The sequence below is a fragment of the Stomoxys calcitrans genome, chromosome 4, assembly GCF_963082655.1.
Source record: "Stomoxys calcitrans chromosome 4, idStoCalc2.1, whole genome shotgun sequence".
Classification (NCBI taxonomy): Eukaryota; Metazoa; Arthropoda; class Insecta; order Diptera; family Muscidae; genus Stomoxys; species Stomoxys calcitrans.
The window spans coordinates 184516458-184528959 of NC_081555.1; the positions used below are offsets into that span (position 1 = coordinate 184516458).

At 36.1% G+C, this 12502-nt stretch overlaps 1 protein-coding gene and 1 long non-coding RNA gene across 2 annotated transcripts; one reads left to right on the forward strand and one right to left on the reverse strand.

The window, feature by feature from the left end:
- Positions 1-877: 877 nt before the first annotated feature.
- Positions 878-2214, reverse strand: LOC131997312 (uncharacterized). Its single transcript, XR_009398188.1, has 2 exons — positions 2074-2214; positions 878-2013 (listed from the first exon to the last, which is right to left on the reverse strand). It is a non-coding gene; the product is annotated as an uncharacterized LOC131997312 (long non-coding RNA).
- A 1009-nt stretch (positions 2215-3223) lies between these two features.
- LOC106094795 (E3 ubiquitin-protein ligase znrf2) lies at positions 3224-5962 on the forward strand. Its single transcript, XM_013262033.2, has 5 exons — positions 3224-4370; positions 4422-4557; positions 4748-4843; positions 4959-5064; positions 5124-5962. The coding sequence occupies exons 1-5, from the start codon at positions 4065-4067 to the stop codon at positions 5179-5181; spliced, it is 702 nt and encodes a 233-aa protein (XP_013117487.1). The 5' UTR covers positions 3224-4064; the 3' UTR covers positions 5182-5962.
- Positions 5963-12502: the final 6540 nt, after the last annotated feature.

A 12502-nucleotide genomic window follows, 5' to 3' on the forward strand; every position in this document is an offset into this window, starting at 1 on the left:
CCGGTTGTACAATACGTACCAGATTGACCCGATGAAGTCCTTCATCGGCAAGGGCTGCCGCCTCAGTGTACAACACACTGGCTGCCTCACACTTTGTCAGTATGTATATGAGTCGGATATCTAGAATAGTCTCCAGTGCACTAGTTGGCGTGGTCCTCATTGGTTTGTCTATGCCAAGACAACATGTTCTCTGAACCTATTGTATTATCCTAACGTTGCACTTTTTTTCCATCGCAGACCACCAAATGCATAAGTAAGTATTGAAGTAATCACGCTCCGTTAGAGCCAGTGGATTATCCTCGGATTCAAGTCCTATTTTGAGCCTAGGGCCGTCTACATAGTGCACAACTTCTGTGAGACTTCTCGGTACCTTCCTGAATGTGACACTTCCATTTCAGTTTCCTATCCAAGATCAAACCTAAGTATTTGACCTTGTCCGATATCAAAATCGCTCTAAACAAATAAGCCCACTTTCGTCTTCTTAGTGAATTTCAGTCTTCTCTGGGTTAACATCGAGACGCCTAGACCTAGCCCAGACGTATGCCACTTGCAAGACCCTTTCGGTCCTTCTGCATAGCTGGTTCGGATCCTTACTCCTAAGAAGTATCATAACATCGTCCGCGTAGCAGACGGGTTAAAGTCCTTCATCAGTCAGCATCGTTAATAGGTCATTTATGATAGCCACCGTTGTTGTAACCACATTTGCATATGGATGTGGCGATAAAATGCCCATCCGTGCCACTTTCATCCTTATATTTATGTCATGAGACCCACAATTCAACCACCTGTTCCTTGGCAAATGGTTTACCCTGTCTCTAAGGACCGATCCACCCGGTACTGGTCTAACGTTTGAATCAATGTGTAACGTTTGAATCAATTGTATTATCCTAACGTTGCACTTTTTTTCCATCGCAGACCACCAAATGCATAAGTAAGTATTGAAGTAATCACGCTCCGTTAGAGCCAGTGGATTATCCTCGGATTCAAGCCCTATTTTGAGCCTAGGTCCGTCTACATAGTGCACAACTTCTGTGAGCCTTCTCGGTACCTTCCTGAATGTGACACTTCCATTTCAGTTTCCTATCCAAGATCAAACCTAAGTATTTGACCTTGTCAAATATCAAAATCGTTCTAAACAAATAAGCCCACTTTCGTCTTCTTAGTGAATTCCAGTCTTCTTTGGGTTAACATCGAGACCCCTAAACCTAGCCCAGACGTATACCACCTGCAAGACCCTTTCGGTCCTTCTGCATAGCTGGTTCGGATCCTTTCTCCTTAGAAGTATCATAACATCGTCCGCGTAGCAGACGGGTTAAAGTCCTTCATCAGTCAGCATCGTTAATAGGTCATTTATGATAGCCACCGTTGTTGTAACCACATTTGCATATGGATGTGGCGATAAAATGCCCATCCGTGCCACTTTCATCCTTATATTTATGTCATGGGACCCACAATTCAACCACCTGTTCCTTAGCAAATGGTTTACCCTGTCTCTAAGGACCGATCCACCCGGTACTGGTCTAACGTTTGAATCAATGTGTCGGTCCGCACATCGTTAAAAGCCCGCTTGATGTCAATGCATACCGCGAATGTGTACGTCTTGGATCGAAGGATTCTTGTATTTTATGCCAAACCGCGTGCAGGGCAGTGGCCACCGACATTCCCTTGACATAGGCATGCTGTTTGAATTTGAGCAGTTCGCTGGATGTCCTACTCTTTATCGTGGTGCCCACAATACGTTGCTTGCTTTTGAGTAGAAAGGACGTAATACTTATAGATCTGTGGCCTTAGGTATTGTATAACTTGTCTTGGTGGGCTTGAATATCACCTTTGCCTCCTGCCAGGTTTTCGGAGTATACGCAAGTCTGGGCCACGCTGTGAAAATACAGATCAGATGGGGCGCCAGATGTCCTCACCATCCGTTGCAGTTCCGACGTTGGCGGCAGTGTCGAAAGGCAGATAAAGTATTCCCCCCGGCCCATTGTCTAATTACTGTTGCATCCGACGACAACTCTGGGGAAAATACAAAATTAAAATGTTTATGACAAATAACGCAGGTCCTCGGCCGAGTACCAGTGTTAGCATAGAATTATACGTAGTCGATATGGTTCAGATATCACTTCAACCAGAAAAAATGCTCCAAAGCTACTGCAAAAACAGTTCACAATTTTCTTTTCGTTAACAAAAACAGATGATTTTGATGATGTCGATATCGTTAAAAGTGAATACTGAATACCAAATTCGTTATCTTTTCGGTTATTGCTTTTTAACTAAACGATTTTCGTTAAAAACTTTTATCGAATTCCACAGAAAAAAATCGTTAAAAAATTTCTAATTAAAAATTTTATTGAAAGTAAAATCATTTTCAAAAAAAATAAATTTTTTTCAATCACAGTCGTGATTGAAATATATCCCATTTTCAATGAAAATTTGATTCATTCAATTAATTTTCATTTGAATCTAAAATTTTTTCAATCACCGTGATTGAAATTTTTTAATTTTCAAATATGGGGCTTAAGTAAATTCTGTTAAAAGTTATTCTTTCCCATAAAAAAACAAAGTGAAGGAGATTTCAAAGACTCTTACGTTGCACATTTCGACAAATCTAAAGTCTTTAGAAATACCCTCAACCGCTTCTACCTGCCGGATTAACCCGATAGAGTTCTTCATCGGGAAAGGCTGCCCGCTGTTCATATTATACCCCTACCCGTCACCCGTTTAGTAAGAGATATGGTGTCATCATTCAATTTAAATAACAAAACTAAAAGCGGAAGGACGTAATATATTTATTCACTGATTAAACGTTGTGAAGTGGCAAATTTGGCAAAAACGGTACATCGGTTTTTTCTTTTCTTTGATTGCATTTAATTTGTCAATTCCTATCTTTATTTGTCACAGAACGTGTTTTTCAATACCTGCCAATTAATGATTACACATTTCTTTGTAAACGGTAATCGAAAGACGTCATTCATCGAAAAAAATCAAATGATTTTGATTTTGCAGCCATGACTGATGGTTATGTGTACATGTGTTCCATACACATTTTTTTTCAACAATGCTATTACAATGACCATACATCAGATGTGCCATGTAAACTCGGCATTAGGATTTTAATAAAATTCATGAACATATATTTTAAATTAAAATTACTGAATTTGTTTGTTTTGTTGATATTAAATTATTTTAGATGTGGTGTCAGTGCTGAAAGATAAAGTATAAATCATTTAGCTAGAAGAGCGTTTTATTTATCCAAAAGCTAACGAATCCACTAGACTGGTAATTGAAACACAGCAATTCTATAAGACCTCACTTGCATTATTGTTGTATTGCTGGCCAGCCTATCTGCGAACCCTGCCTAATTTGCAAACAAACAGATAGTGTCAAAGTGCTCGCGGAATGTCAATATAATAGAGAAGAACAACAAATGAAATAAGAAAAAAAATTTAGACGACATAAATTGCATAAAAACGCAACGAAAAAACACTTTTTTTAAGTTTTAAAAATTATATGTGTTACTTAAGTACTCGAATGGTAAAGCCCTTTTTAACTGCAGATCCGTTCTTACCCAGATTAGCACCACGAAATAGAGATATTCACCCACAATACATACACAGGCAGAAAGAAGACAAATAAAAAAACATCCATCATAATCCAGACAATAAATCTGTTCGTCTTGAAAAATAGGGGTCGTCGTCGCACTCGTATTCCTTTTTTTAAGGTAGGAGGGGTACTTCTTCAATTCTATAGTAGCATAAAGAAGCTGACTGGTTAGAAAGGTAAAGAGCCGACAAAACAAAGTTCCCACAGAAGGCAGAAGCAACCAGCAGCAGCGAAACAAAGAAAACAAAAAGAAGTTCGACAGAGCGACAAATACGAACAACAGCATTAGCCAACTAACTAAGGAGATGGTGGAATATGACTGACTCAATTTGAAGTGTCGGGTATAGAATAGTTTCTAAATATTATACCGCCGCCGTTCAACAGGAGCTATTAGGAGCTGCGAAGCAGGCAAGATAGACAGGAAGTGATATATCATTAATACATTTCCCCATCCTCAACAACGAATGGGCGCAAAGGCAAGTACTCCCGCCAATAGCGGTCACCAGAGCCCTCGTTCACGTACGTTTTCGAGTAGCTCCACCGGTGCCGAGCTGCAAAGTTCGTCTGTAGACAGACAAAGAGCTCGGAGTTTAAGCTCAGTGCCTGACATGCACGGCCAGACTAACACCTCCTCCGGTGATCCTCATAGCCAACACACACAAGGCATTAATGCTCCTACGGCCAATAGCACTAACTATGCCAGTTCATCAACGTCTCAACAAGGTCACAACAATCCTATGCAACGTCACACATTGGGAGATAATCTACGGGTAAGCATTGAAAGCGTTTTTGTCTTCTCAAAATAATATCATTTCTTCCAGAATGTTTCAATGGCTGGAGCGAGTTTTGTCGAAAGTATAGCGCTTGCAGCGCAATCTGCTTCTAACGGTGCAGCTACCAGCATTGGTCGGGTCTACACAGCAACATCACTTCCATCGCAAATATGGTCCTTTAATGGTATGCCATTGTCTAAGTACACTTTTTTAGAGGTCATTTTCATCAGCGTCTAAATAAAAACAAAAACACTTTTACTAGCACTGATCCATGAAAAAAACTCATATTCGTTCTTCAACATATATATATACAATACATAATCTTTAACAATTATTATGTAAAAGTAAAATTTTTAACATTTATATTTGAATAGGTATAAAATGCCCGGTTTGTAATAAATTTGTCTTACCCGACGATATTGAGTGCCATTTGGTTATGTGCCTGACAAAACCACGACTCTCCTACAATGGTATGTTGCAACGTAACTTGAAAGATAAGCAACGAAACGTTGTGAATTACACTTTCTACGTTCTTATTGGCTAAGATATTGTATATTGCATCTAATATATTGCCTAATTTTGCAGAGGACGTCTTAGCGGATGCCAAGGGTGAATGTGTGATTTGCTTAGAAGATTTAAATCCTGGTGATATAATTGCGCGCTTGCCATGTCTTTGTATTTATCATAAATGGTAAGTAAAATTGTTGCGATATAAGTGTTATGCCCAAACCTCATTTTGGACGTTTAAAGTTGCATAGATCGGTGGTTCGAGGTAAATCGCTCCTGCCCAGAACATCCTGGTGACTAGTTAAAACTCAATATGTAATTACAACAACTTTTCTATTTTAGTATAAAATAATTATATATATAAACTGCAAAATACCGATATAATAAACGATTAATTAGTTTTAGATTTATATGAACATAAACAAGGTTTTTAAAACAACAGAAATACAGAAATTGACCAGATGGTGAAGGGGTGCAATACAATAATAACTCTTTGCCATACATTTAAAAATCTATTGAGAACCCGATTGCAAAACAATAAATGAAATCTTACCAAAAAACAATCCTTGATACTTTTAGCTCGTATTTAAATTGTTGATTTTATAAATTCGATTAATTTCATTCGTATGAATTCGTTCGTCATTCCCACATTACCAAATCACCTAATAACATATAAAAAAGACACATTGTTGTCATGTGTTTAATGTATAATTGCGTATATGTACTATTTCAGATTTTTTAAATTTGTTTTAATTTTAATTCTACAAAATTTCCCAATTGCACAATTATGTTCGAGGTCTCTTTATTTGCATCGCGTCGTGGTTTTAGCTGCAACTACAAATGGAATGGTTCGAAAACGAACGCTATGTGAAAACACAAATAAGATCCAGATCTCAAGCTATGATATGCAAATGGTTCGTTTCAATCCGTACTATTCGACATCAGCATCCGAAAACCAACAAAGAAATATTAATATACTACTATATTGATAGTAAAATTAAGAGATTAGTTGTTAAAGCATTTTGTACTGTGACATAAAAATAAGAAAACAAAACCTAAATATGATGTTGTAATCTTGTGTATCTGTATCTGTTTTTATTTCATTAATTGTGATTTTAATTAAATTAAAAATATTAAAAGAAAAACCCAGTGAGTGCATGGACTACCGTAAAAATATTTATAAAAATACAAGTTCCAAAGTTTTATTTGTTCATTTTTAGATAAACAAATGGTGAATAGTACGTACATTGTACACTGCGTATATAAAAACGCTGTTTAGGCGTATAAAGAAATTAAGAATCACCTTAACGACTTTACACGATTATATTCATTTCTGATGTAATGACGCACTTATGTATATATAAATCGATTTAACATCCTCTCTAATATATACTTCCCGTAACAAAAAAAAAAACAAGCCTTGAAACTGTTTTGCTTCTTGATTTTTCCTCCGCAAGCAATAGTAATGATTCAATTGTCTTCTTTCTTTTTTCTAAGAGAAAAACTTGGATTGACACATTGTGTTTGCTGTCCCTCATGTTACAGTTTCCCCATAATGTAGCATAAAGCAAAACATTAACATTCTATTAAGGTTTAATGGCAAACTTCTCACATAGCAGTGAGTGCAGTCCTATTGAATGGTATGAGGCCTCATTTTTTATGCCCTTTCTTGATTTGCACACGGGCGCTCGGCGTCATATGCGAACATGAAAACATCTGCGCCTGATGGTCCAATACGCCGTAACCAAAAATGTAATAAATCCTAGGATTGCCCTGGAATTACTTAATTGCAAAAACAAATCTCTAATAAAGACATAAAGCCGCTATTACACGGTATGTATTGTCATATGTATTTTAAATAATAGCAACCCTGAATGTTGTACACATCGTGTGTTACGTACGTAAAATTTTATATGAAAAATGCATTTTCAAATAAAGCTATCTCTTATTTCATCAAACCTTCGTGTATTGGGTTGCCCAAAAAGTAATTGCGGATTTTTCATATAGTCGGCGTTGACAAATTTTTTCACAGCTTGTGACTCTGTAATTGCGTTCTTTCTTCTGTCAGTTATCAGCTGTTACTTTTAGCTTGCTTTAGAAAGAAAGTGTAAAAAAGTATATTTGACTAAAGTTCATTCTAAGTTTTATTAAAAATGCATTTACTTTCTTTTAAAAAATCCGCAATTACTTTTTGGGCAACCCAATAGATACAGGTCATGAGAATATATGCCGATTATACAGAAAATAATAAAAATCGGTTTCAATCACGAAATTAATTGATCCAATTAACGTTTTTGAAAAAGGTGATTGAAAAATTTTTCTATTGAAAAATTGCCTATTCATATAAAAAAATTATTGAATTTTAATTGATCCAATTAAAAAAAATGATTGAAATGTTTAATTGTCCCAATTGTCCCGATACAGCTTAATACATACATATGTATATGTTAAACTCCTACATTGCAAAAACACAGAATATTGTTTTCCATATTATAAAAGGAAGATTAGCGAGGCGGGTTAGGTGTAGCTGATGACATATACTAACAGTAATTACTATATTGTTATTTTTGTTGGCACGGGATAACTGTGAGCACCACACAGGCTGGAACATTGAGGATCGATCTGTGTAATGTTCATTGCTGTAACGAGAAGCTACGCTGCGAGCAACTGGGCGCGTCCACAGGTTGCGAACGGATGGAGTAGCTGCAACGGCAGTCTCGGACAATCAGCGGTATCGAGCGGAGAGTCTCAGTGAGAGGTCGGGCTTGCATAAATACTGCCTATGCTGCTCGATATGACAAGGAGAGTTATTATAGGGATCCCAAGATGGGACAAAATAGCAAAAGTCGACTTCATCAAAAAGTAGACGTTTCGACTTTTTGTCAAAAATTTGCAGACTTTTCTAATTAAGATACATCCTACAAGTTTTTGTAAACTTTTGCCATCAAGATATGATAATTTTTTGTAGTTTTACAAAGGGAGGTATTAAGAAAATTTGTAAATGCAAAATTGGCGCATTTGGGTCTTTAAGCCAAAATGGCTTTTATTTTTTACTAAATTTTAAAAATTTCTAAGTTCCCGCTTATGCTGCTCGATATGACAAGGAGAGTTATTATAGGGATCCCAAGATGGGACAAAATAGCAAAAGTCGACTTCATCAAAAAGTAGACGTTTCGACTTTTTGTCAAAAATTTGCAGACTTTTCTAATTAAGATACATCCTACACTTTGCATTTAGAATTCGTCTGAAGCGGACGCTTCGGGATTCGATGCTTAGTCATCGTTATACACAGTACAGTTATAACTGTACATTGGTTTTAATTCTGTATTTTTAATACACGTGTTTTAATTTACAGTTGGTGGGGACACCAACTTCGGAAGTACAACCTGGCATATAGAGTCGTACTCTGCCATTTCGATTAAAGTCCAAAAAAAAAAAAAAAAAAGATACATCCTACAAGTTTTTGTAAACTTTTGCCATCAAGATATGATAATTTTTTGTAGTTTTACAAAGGGAGGTATTAAGAAAATTTGTAAATGCAAAATTGGCGCATTTGGGTCTTTAAGCCAAAATGGCTTTTATTTTTTACTAAATTTTAAAAATTTCTAAGTTCCCGCTTATTTTATTCCCATTTTTTTTATATGAAATAAAGCTTGAAATGGTCTATATATCCTAGCCGACTTTCAACTAGTGTTTTTCTGAATGTTAAAACCCAAGTAGAACATCAGATTTTATTGCAAATATGAGTTACGAACTTTCATTCTTTATCACTTCCTCTATAAAACCCAAAAAGGAACACAAAAATATCTCTATTCTATTCGATTTTATGAATCCGGCATTATCAAAAACCATTTTTCAAAAATGTAGAATTTTCCAAATTGTGTTGTTGTCGTCACCATCAAACATGATAAAAGACAGCCTACCCCAAATTCGGTGCAAAAATCTCCATTGGTGAAATGTACTCTTATATAAGAGCTACTATAAAATATTGGTCAATTCATTAATGAATTATACTTTCGGCAGGCCGAGAAAAAGTTGATTAAAAATTAATAGACAAATTGGACCAAAAATGTGGGGTTAAGTGCAAAAATACCGAAAATTGGGGGTAAGTTGATGTGGTACCTACACCTAAAGTTGAACCGACATGGAGCATATTCGATACATTCGCAATTTATAGGCTTAAGATGTTTAATCTGGAGATCGATCTATATGTTAGCTACATCAACATATGGACTGGGATGAGTATATTACTTTACTTTAATTGGCCATTATAGAAAATTTATTCCTCTAGCCGATCGTAGAATAGATGCCCAAGCGCATAGATCTTCTGTAGTTCTTCTCCAATTTTTGACACCCAGTTTAGAGATGTCGCTCTCCGCTTGGTCACTCCATCGTATTTTTGGCCTTCTCCTTTTGAGTTTTCTTTTATGTTCGCCTTTAAAAGACTTTTGCTGAAGCTTCTTCATCCATTCTGACAACATGACTTAGTCATCGCAAACGTTGTATTTTGGTGGGTTTAACTTTTCTATCGTCATCATACAGCTCGTGATTCATAACACGCCTAGTATATTTATAACAAATTTTTCCAAACTTAGGCAAAATCGGACATTAAATACGCCTTTTAGTAGCTGAAGATTTTAAATTTGGAGTCCAGTCCTATGCAGCCCATCCTCAAACATAATGGATAGAAAAATGCATTTGTGCCAAATTAAACTTCCATAAACATAAAACAATTAAAATAATCTTACACTTACAATAACGTAATCCCAAAATTTGGCATGGATATGCACAATCTTTGGCAGGAGTTGTAAATCAAAGAGCAATGAATCGTAAAATTGGAAACAGTCCTTACCTAGCAATCTAGCAGCAAATTAGCATAGCCAAACTTGTATCTCTGTGTGCCTCTGTGCCTTTTTTTCTCTGTGCTGCTTTCTATCCGACTTCAAAATCAATTATTCGACATTTTAATCATTGAAAGTCGACTTCCACTTTTTAAGTCGAATTTGGGATCCCTAAGTTATTGGCGCCTTTAAATAAAACTCCGTTTACGCTGCTCTTTAAACCCGGATTTAAGGCTCCCGTCAGCTGTTTTTATAAAGGGAAAACAGATGTTCGAGCCATTAAATCCAGATTTAAAGAGCGGTGTAAACGGGATTAAACAATGGCCAACCTGTTCCCGCGGTGATCGGTCCTTTTTACCGGAACGAGCTTGCTCACCTGCAGAAGCTTGACGAGGATCGTCACCTTCACATGAAAATGTGGCTACAACAACAACAACTGTTTTGTTATAACAATAAATTTATGAAGCGCATGTACTGGGGAAGTAACACCAACACAATCCCATGGCAGCCGGATGTATGTACCGGATTGACCCGATGAATTCCTTCATCGGCAAGGGCTGCCGCCTCAGTGTTCCACACACTGCTACTACAACAACAACAACAACAAGTAACACCAACAGAAAATAAATGATCTGTAATACATATGTTATATTTAAATCGATGTTGAAGAAACCTTACTTAGGTTAACTGGCTATGACAGAACATTTGTTCCACTAGCCGAACGTAGAATAGCGTTCCAAGCGCTCATGATAAAATCTCTGACACACTCTGAATTTTCGAGATGTCTCCCATTCAATTAAATTACAATAAGCACTACTCTCAAACATAAAACTTGTCAAATTAATTATATGATATATAAAAATTGGTAACTTAAGCTAAATTACAAGATAATTTGCAAAAAAATAAAAGAGAAATCATCCTCTTGTATCTCATCAAAGCGTCGAAGAAGTTTTTGAAAACACGCAAGGAGTTAGAAAGTAAATCAAATTGACGTGCTACTCTTATAGAAAACCTCCCACCCATATTGGGTAGAACTCTTGGTATGAGTATTTGGTTAACTCGAGTAGAGTGAGAAAATGAGAATATATTTACCGGAAATAGTGGATCACGGGATTTAAAGATTTCGTAGAATATAATCAAATTTCTACATTTTGAAAAAATCATTGAAGGAACAACCAAGAAAACTTTTAACAAACGGGGAAATATAATCGAATAACCTGCAAGAAAAAATGTAGCATACTACTCTATTTGAAGTAAGTTTAACCTTTAACATGTAACTTGCAGTGGTGCCAGAATATACCTCAAGGCAGTACAGGAGATGTGACATGAACCATTCGTTCCTTAATATATCGAGGTAATTCTAAGTCAGTGCTATAAAGCTGGTGCAAGCCAAGAGTTATCTTGGCGACAACTTTATCAATGTGCAAATCGAATCACAATTTATCATCCAAAAGTAAACCCCAGCACTGAATATTATAGACAAATCCTATTTCATCCCCATTATATACCAGCCTCACGCCTGGAGTATCATTCGTTGCGAAGAAGAGAGCGACGGTTAACTACAAACACTATCTGAACATTGTCCGCCTATGCATATGGTGTACACCAATTCTCTATGGACTCAAATAAGTCGGTCAAAAACAAAATAAATAGGAGAGGACCGAGTACAGTTCCAGAGGAACTCCGCTTTTGACCGCCAGCATAGATGAAGTTATATATATACCTATCTGAACAAATTGTTTTCTATCAACCAAATATGAAAACAAAAGTTTACAAGCGCTTTTACCAAAACAGCTTCTTAATCAGGATGGAGTAATCCACCCGATCGAAGGCCTTCTCTTGTTCCAAGGAGAGTAAAATACAGATATTGTGACCTGTCACAAGCTCTTTCTTCAAAACATGGCCCACTACCTTCGAAAGCACCGGCATTAATGCTATAGGTCTATATTCCTAGCAATCTTCCAGCTGATTGAAAATGTGGAGGTCATGGTTATGCTATTAACCAAAAAAAAGGAGAAAATCGAAAAATAAAAAACTTCATCGGGAACCCGTCATACCCAGCGACGTTAGATTTAACTGACATAAAAGCATCAAACAATTCATCGAGAGTAATGCTGCTAAAAGAAAAGCCGTCATTTTATTTTTATTTACATTTTTTTATGCAATCGTAATTACATTTTACACTAGCTAGAGTTTTTTTTTTGGCTTGCTTCCACATCTTTTTGGATTACATGTGTATGAAAGACAATGCACTGCCGTCTTGCTTTTTGTAGAAACAGATACATACCTATTATGCTATTAAATAGCATAATTCGTGTAATAAAAAATTTGTTAAACGTTGGGATATTTTACTTATCCCATGTTAATGATTCAATGGAAAATAGAATTTCAATAAAAAAAATTATCAAAGCAATTAATCACTTTGTTAAAAATGTTTGTTTTGATCAATAAGTTTAATTGATCTAATTTAAGTCGTGATGAAGTTGAGCATCTTTATTTCATCACACCAGACGTTGGATTTTTTCTCTGTAAAGTGTACAGGAAGATGTTTTCACATATTTCCGATTATTTACTACATGTTGTAATTACTATCATTATGACCTCTACATTTCCATCTGAATGGAAAATTGCAAGGATAAGCCCGATTTCTAAAAAACCAATGCCGCATTTTCGACAGACCCATTGCGTTGTTGGTCGAATTATCAAAGGTCACGGAATATATTCTAAAAAAACAACTTATAGGGGACTTAGGAGAAATATATCCCACGATTAAATTTGTAC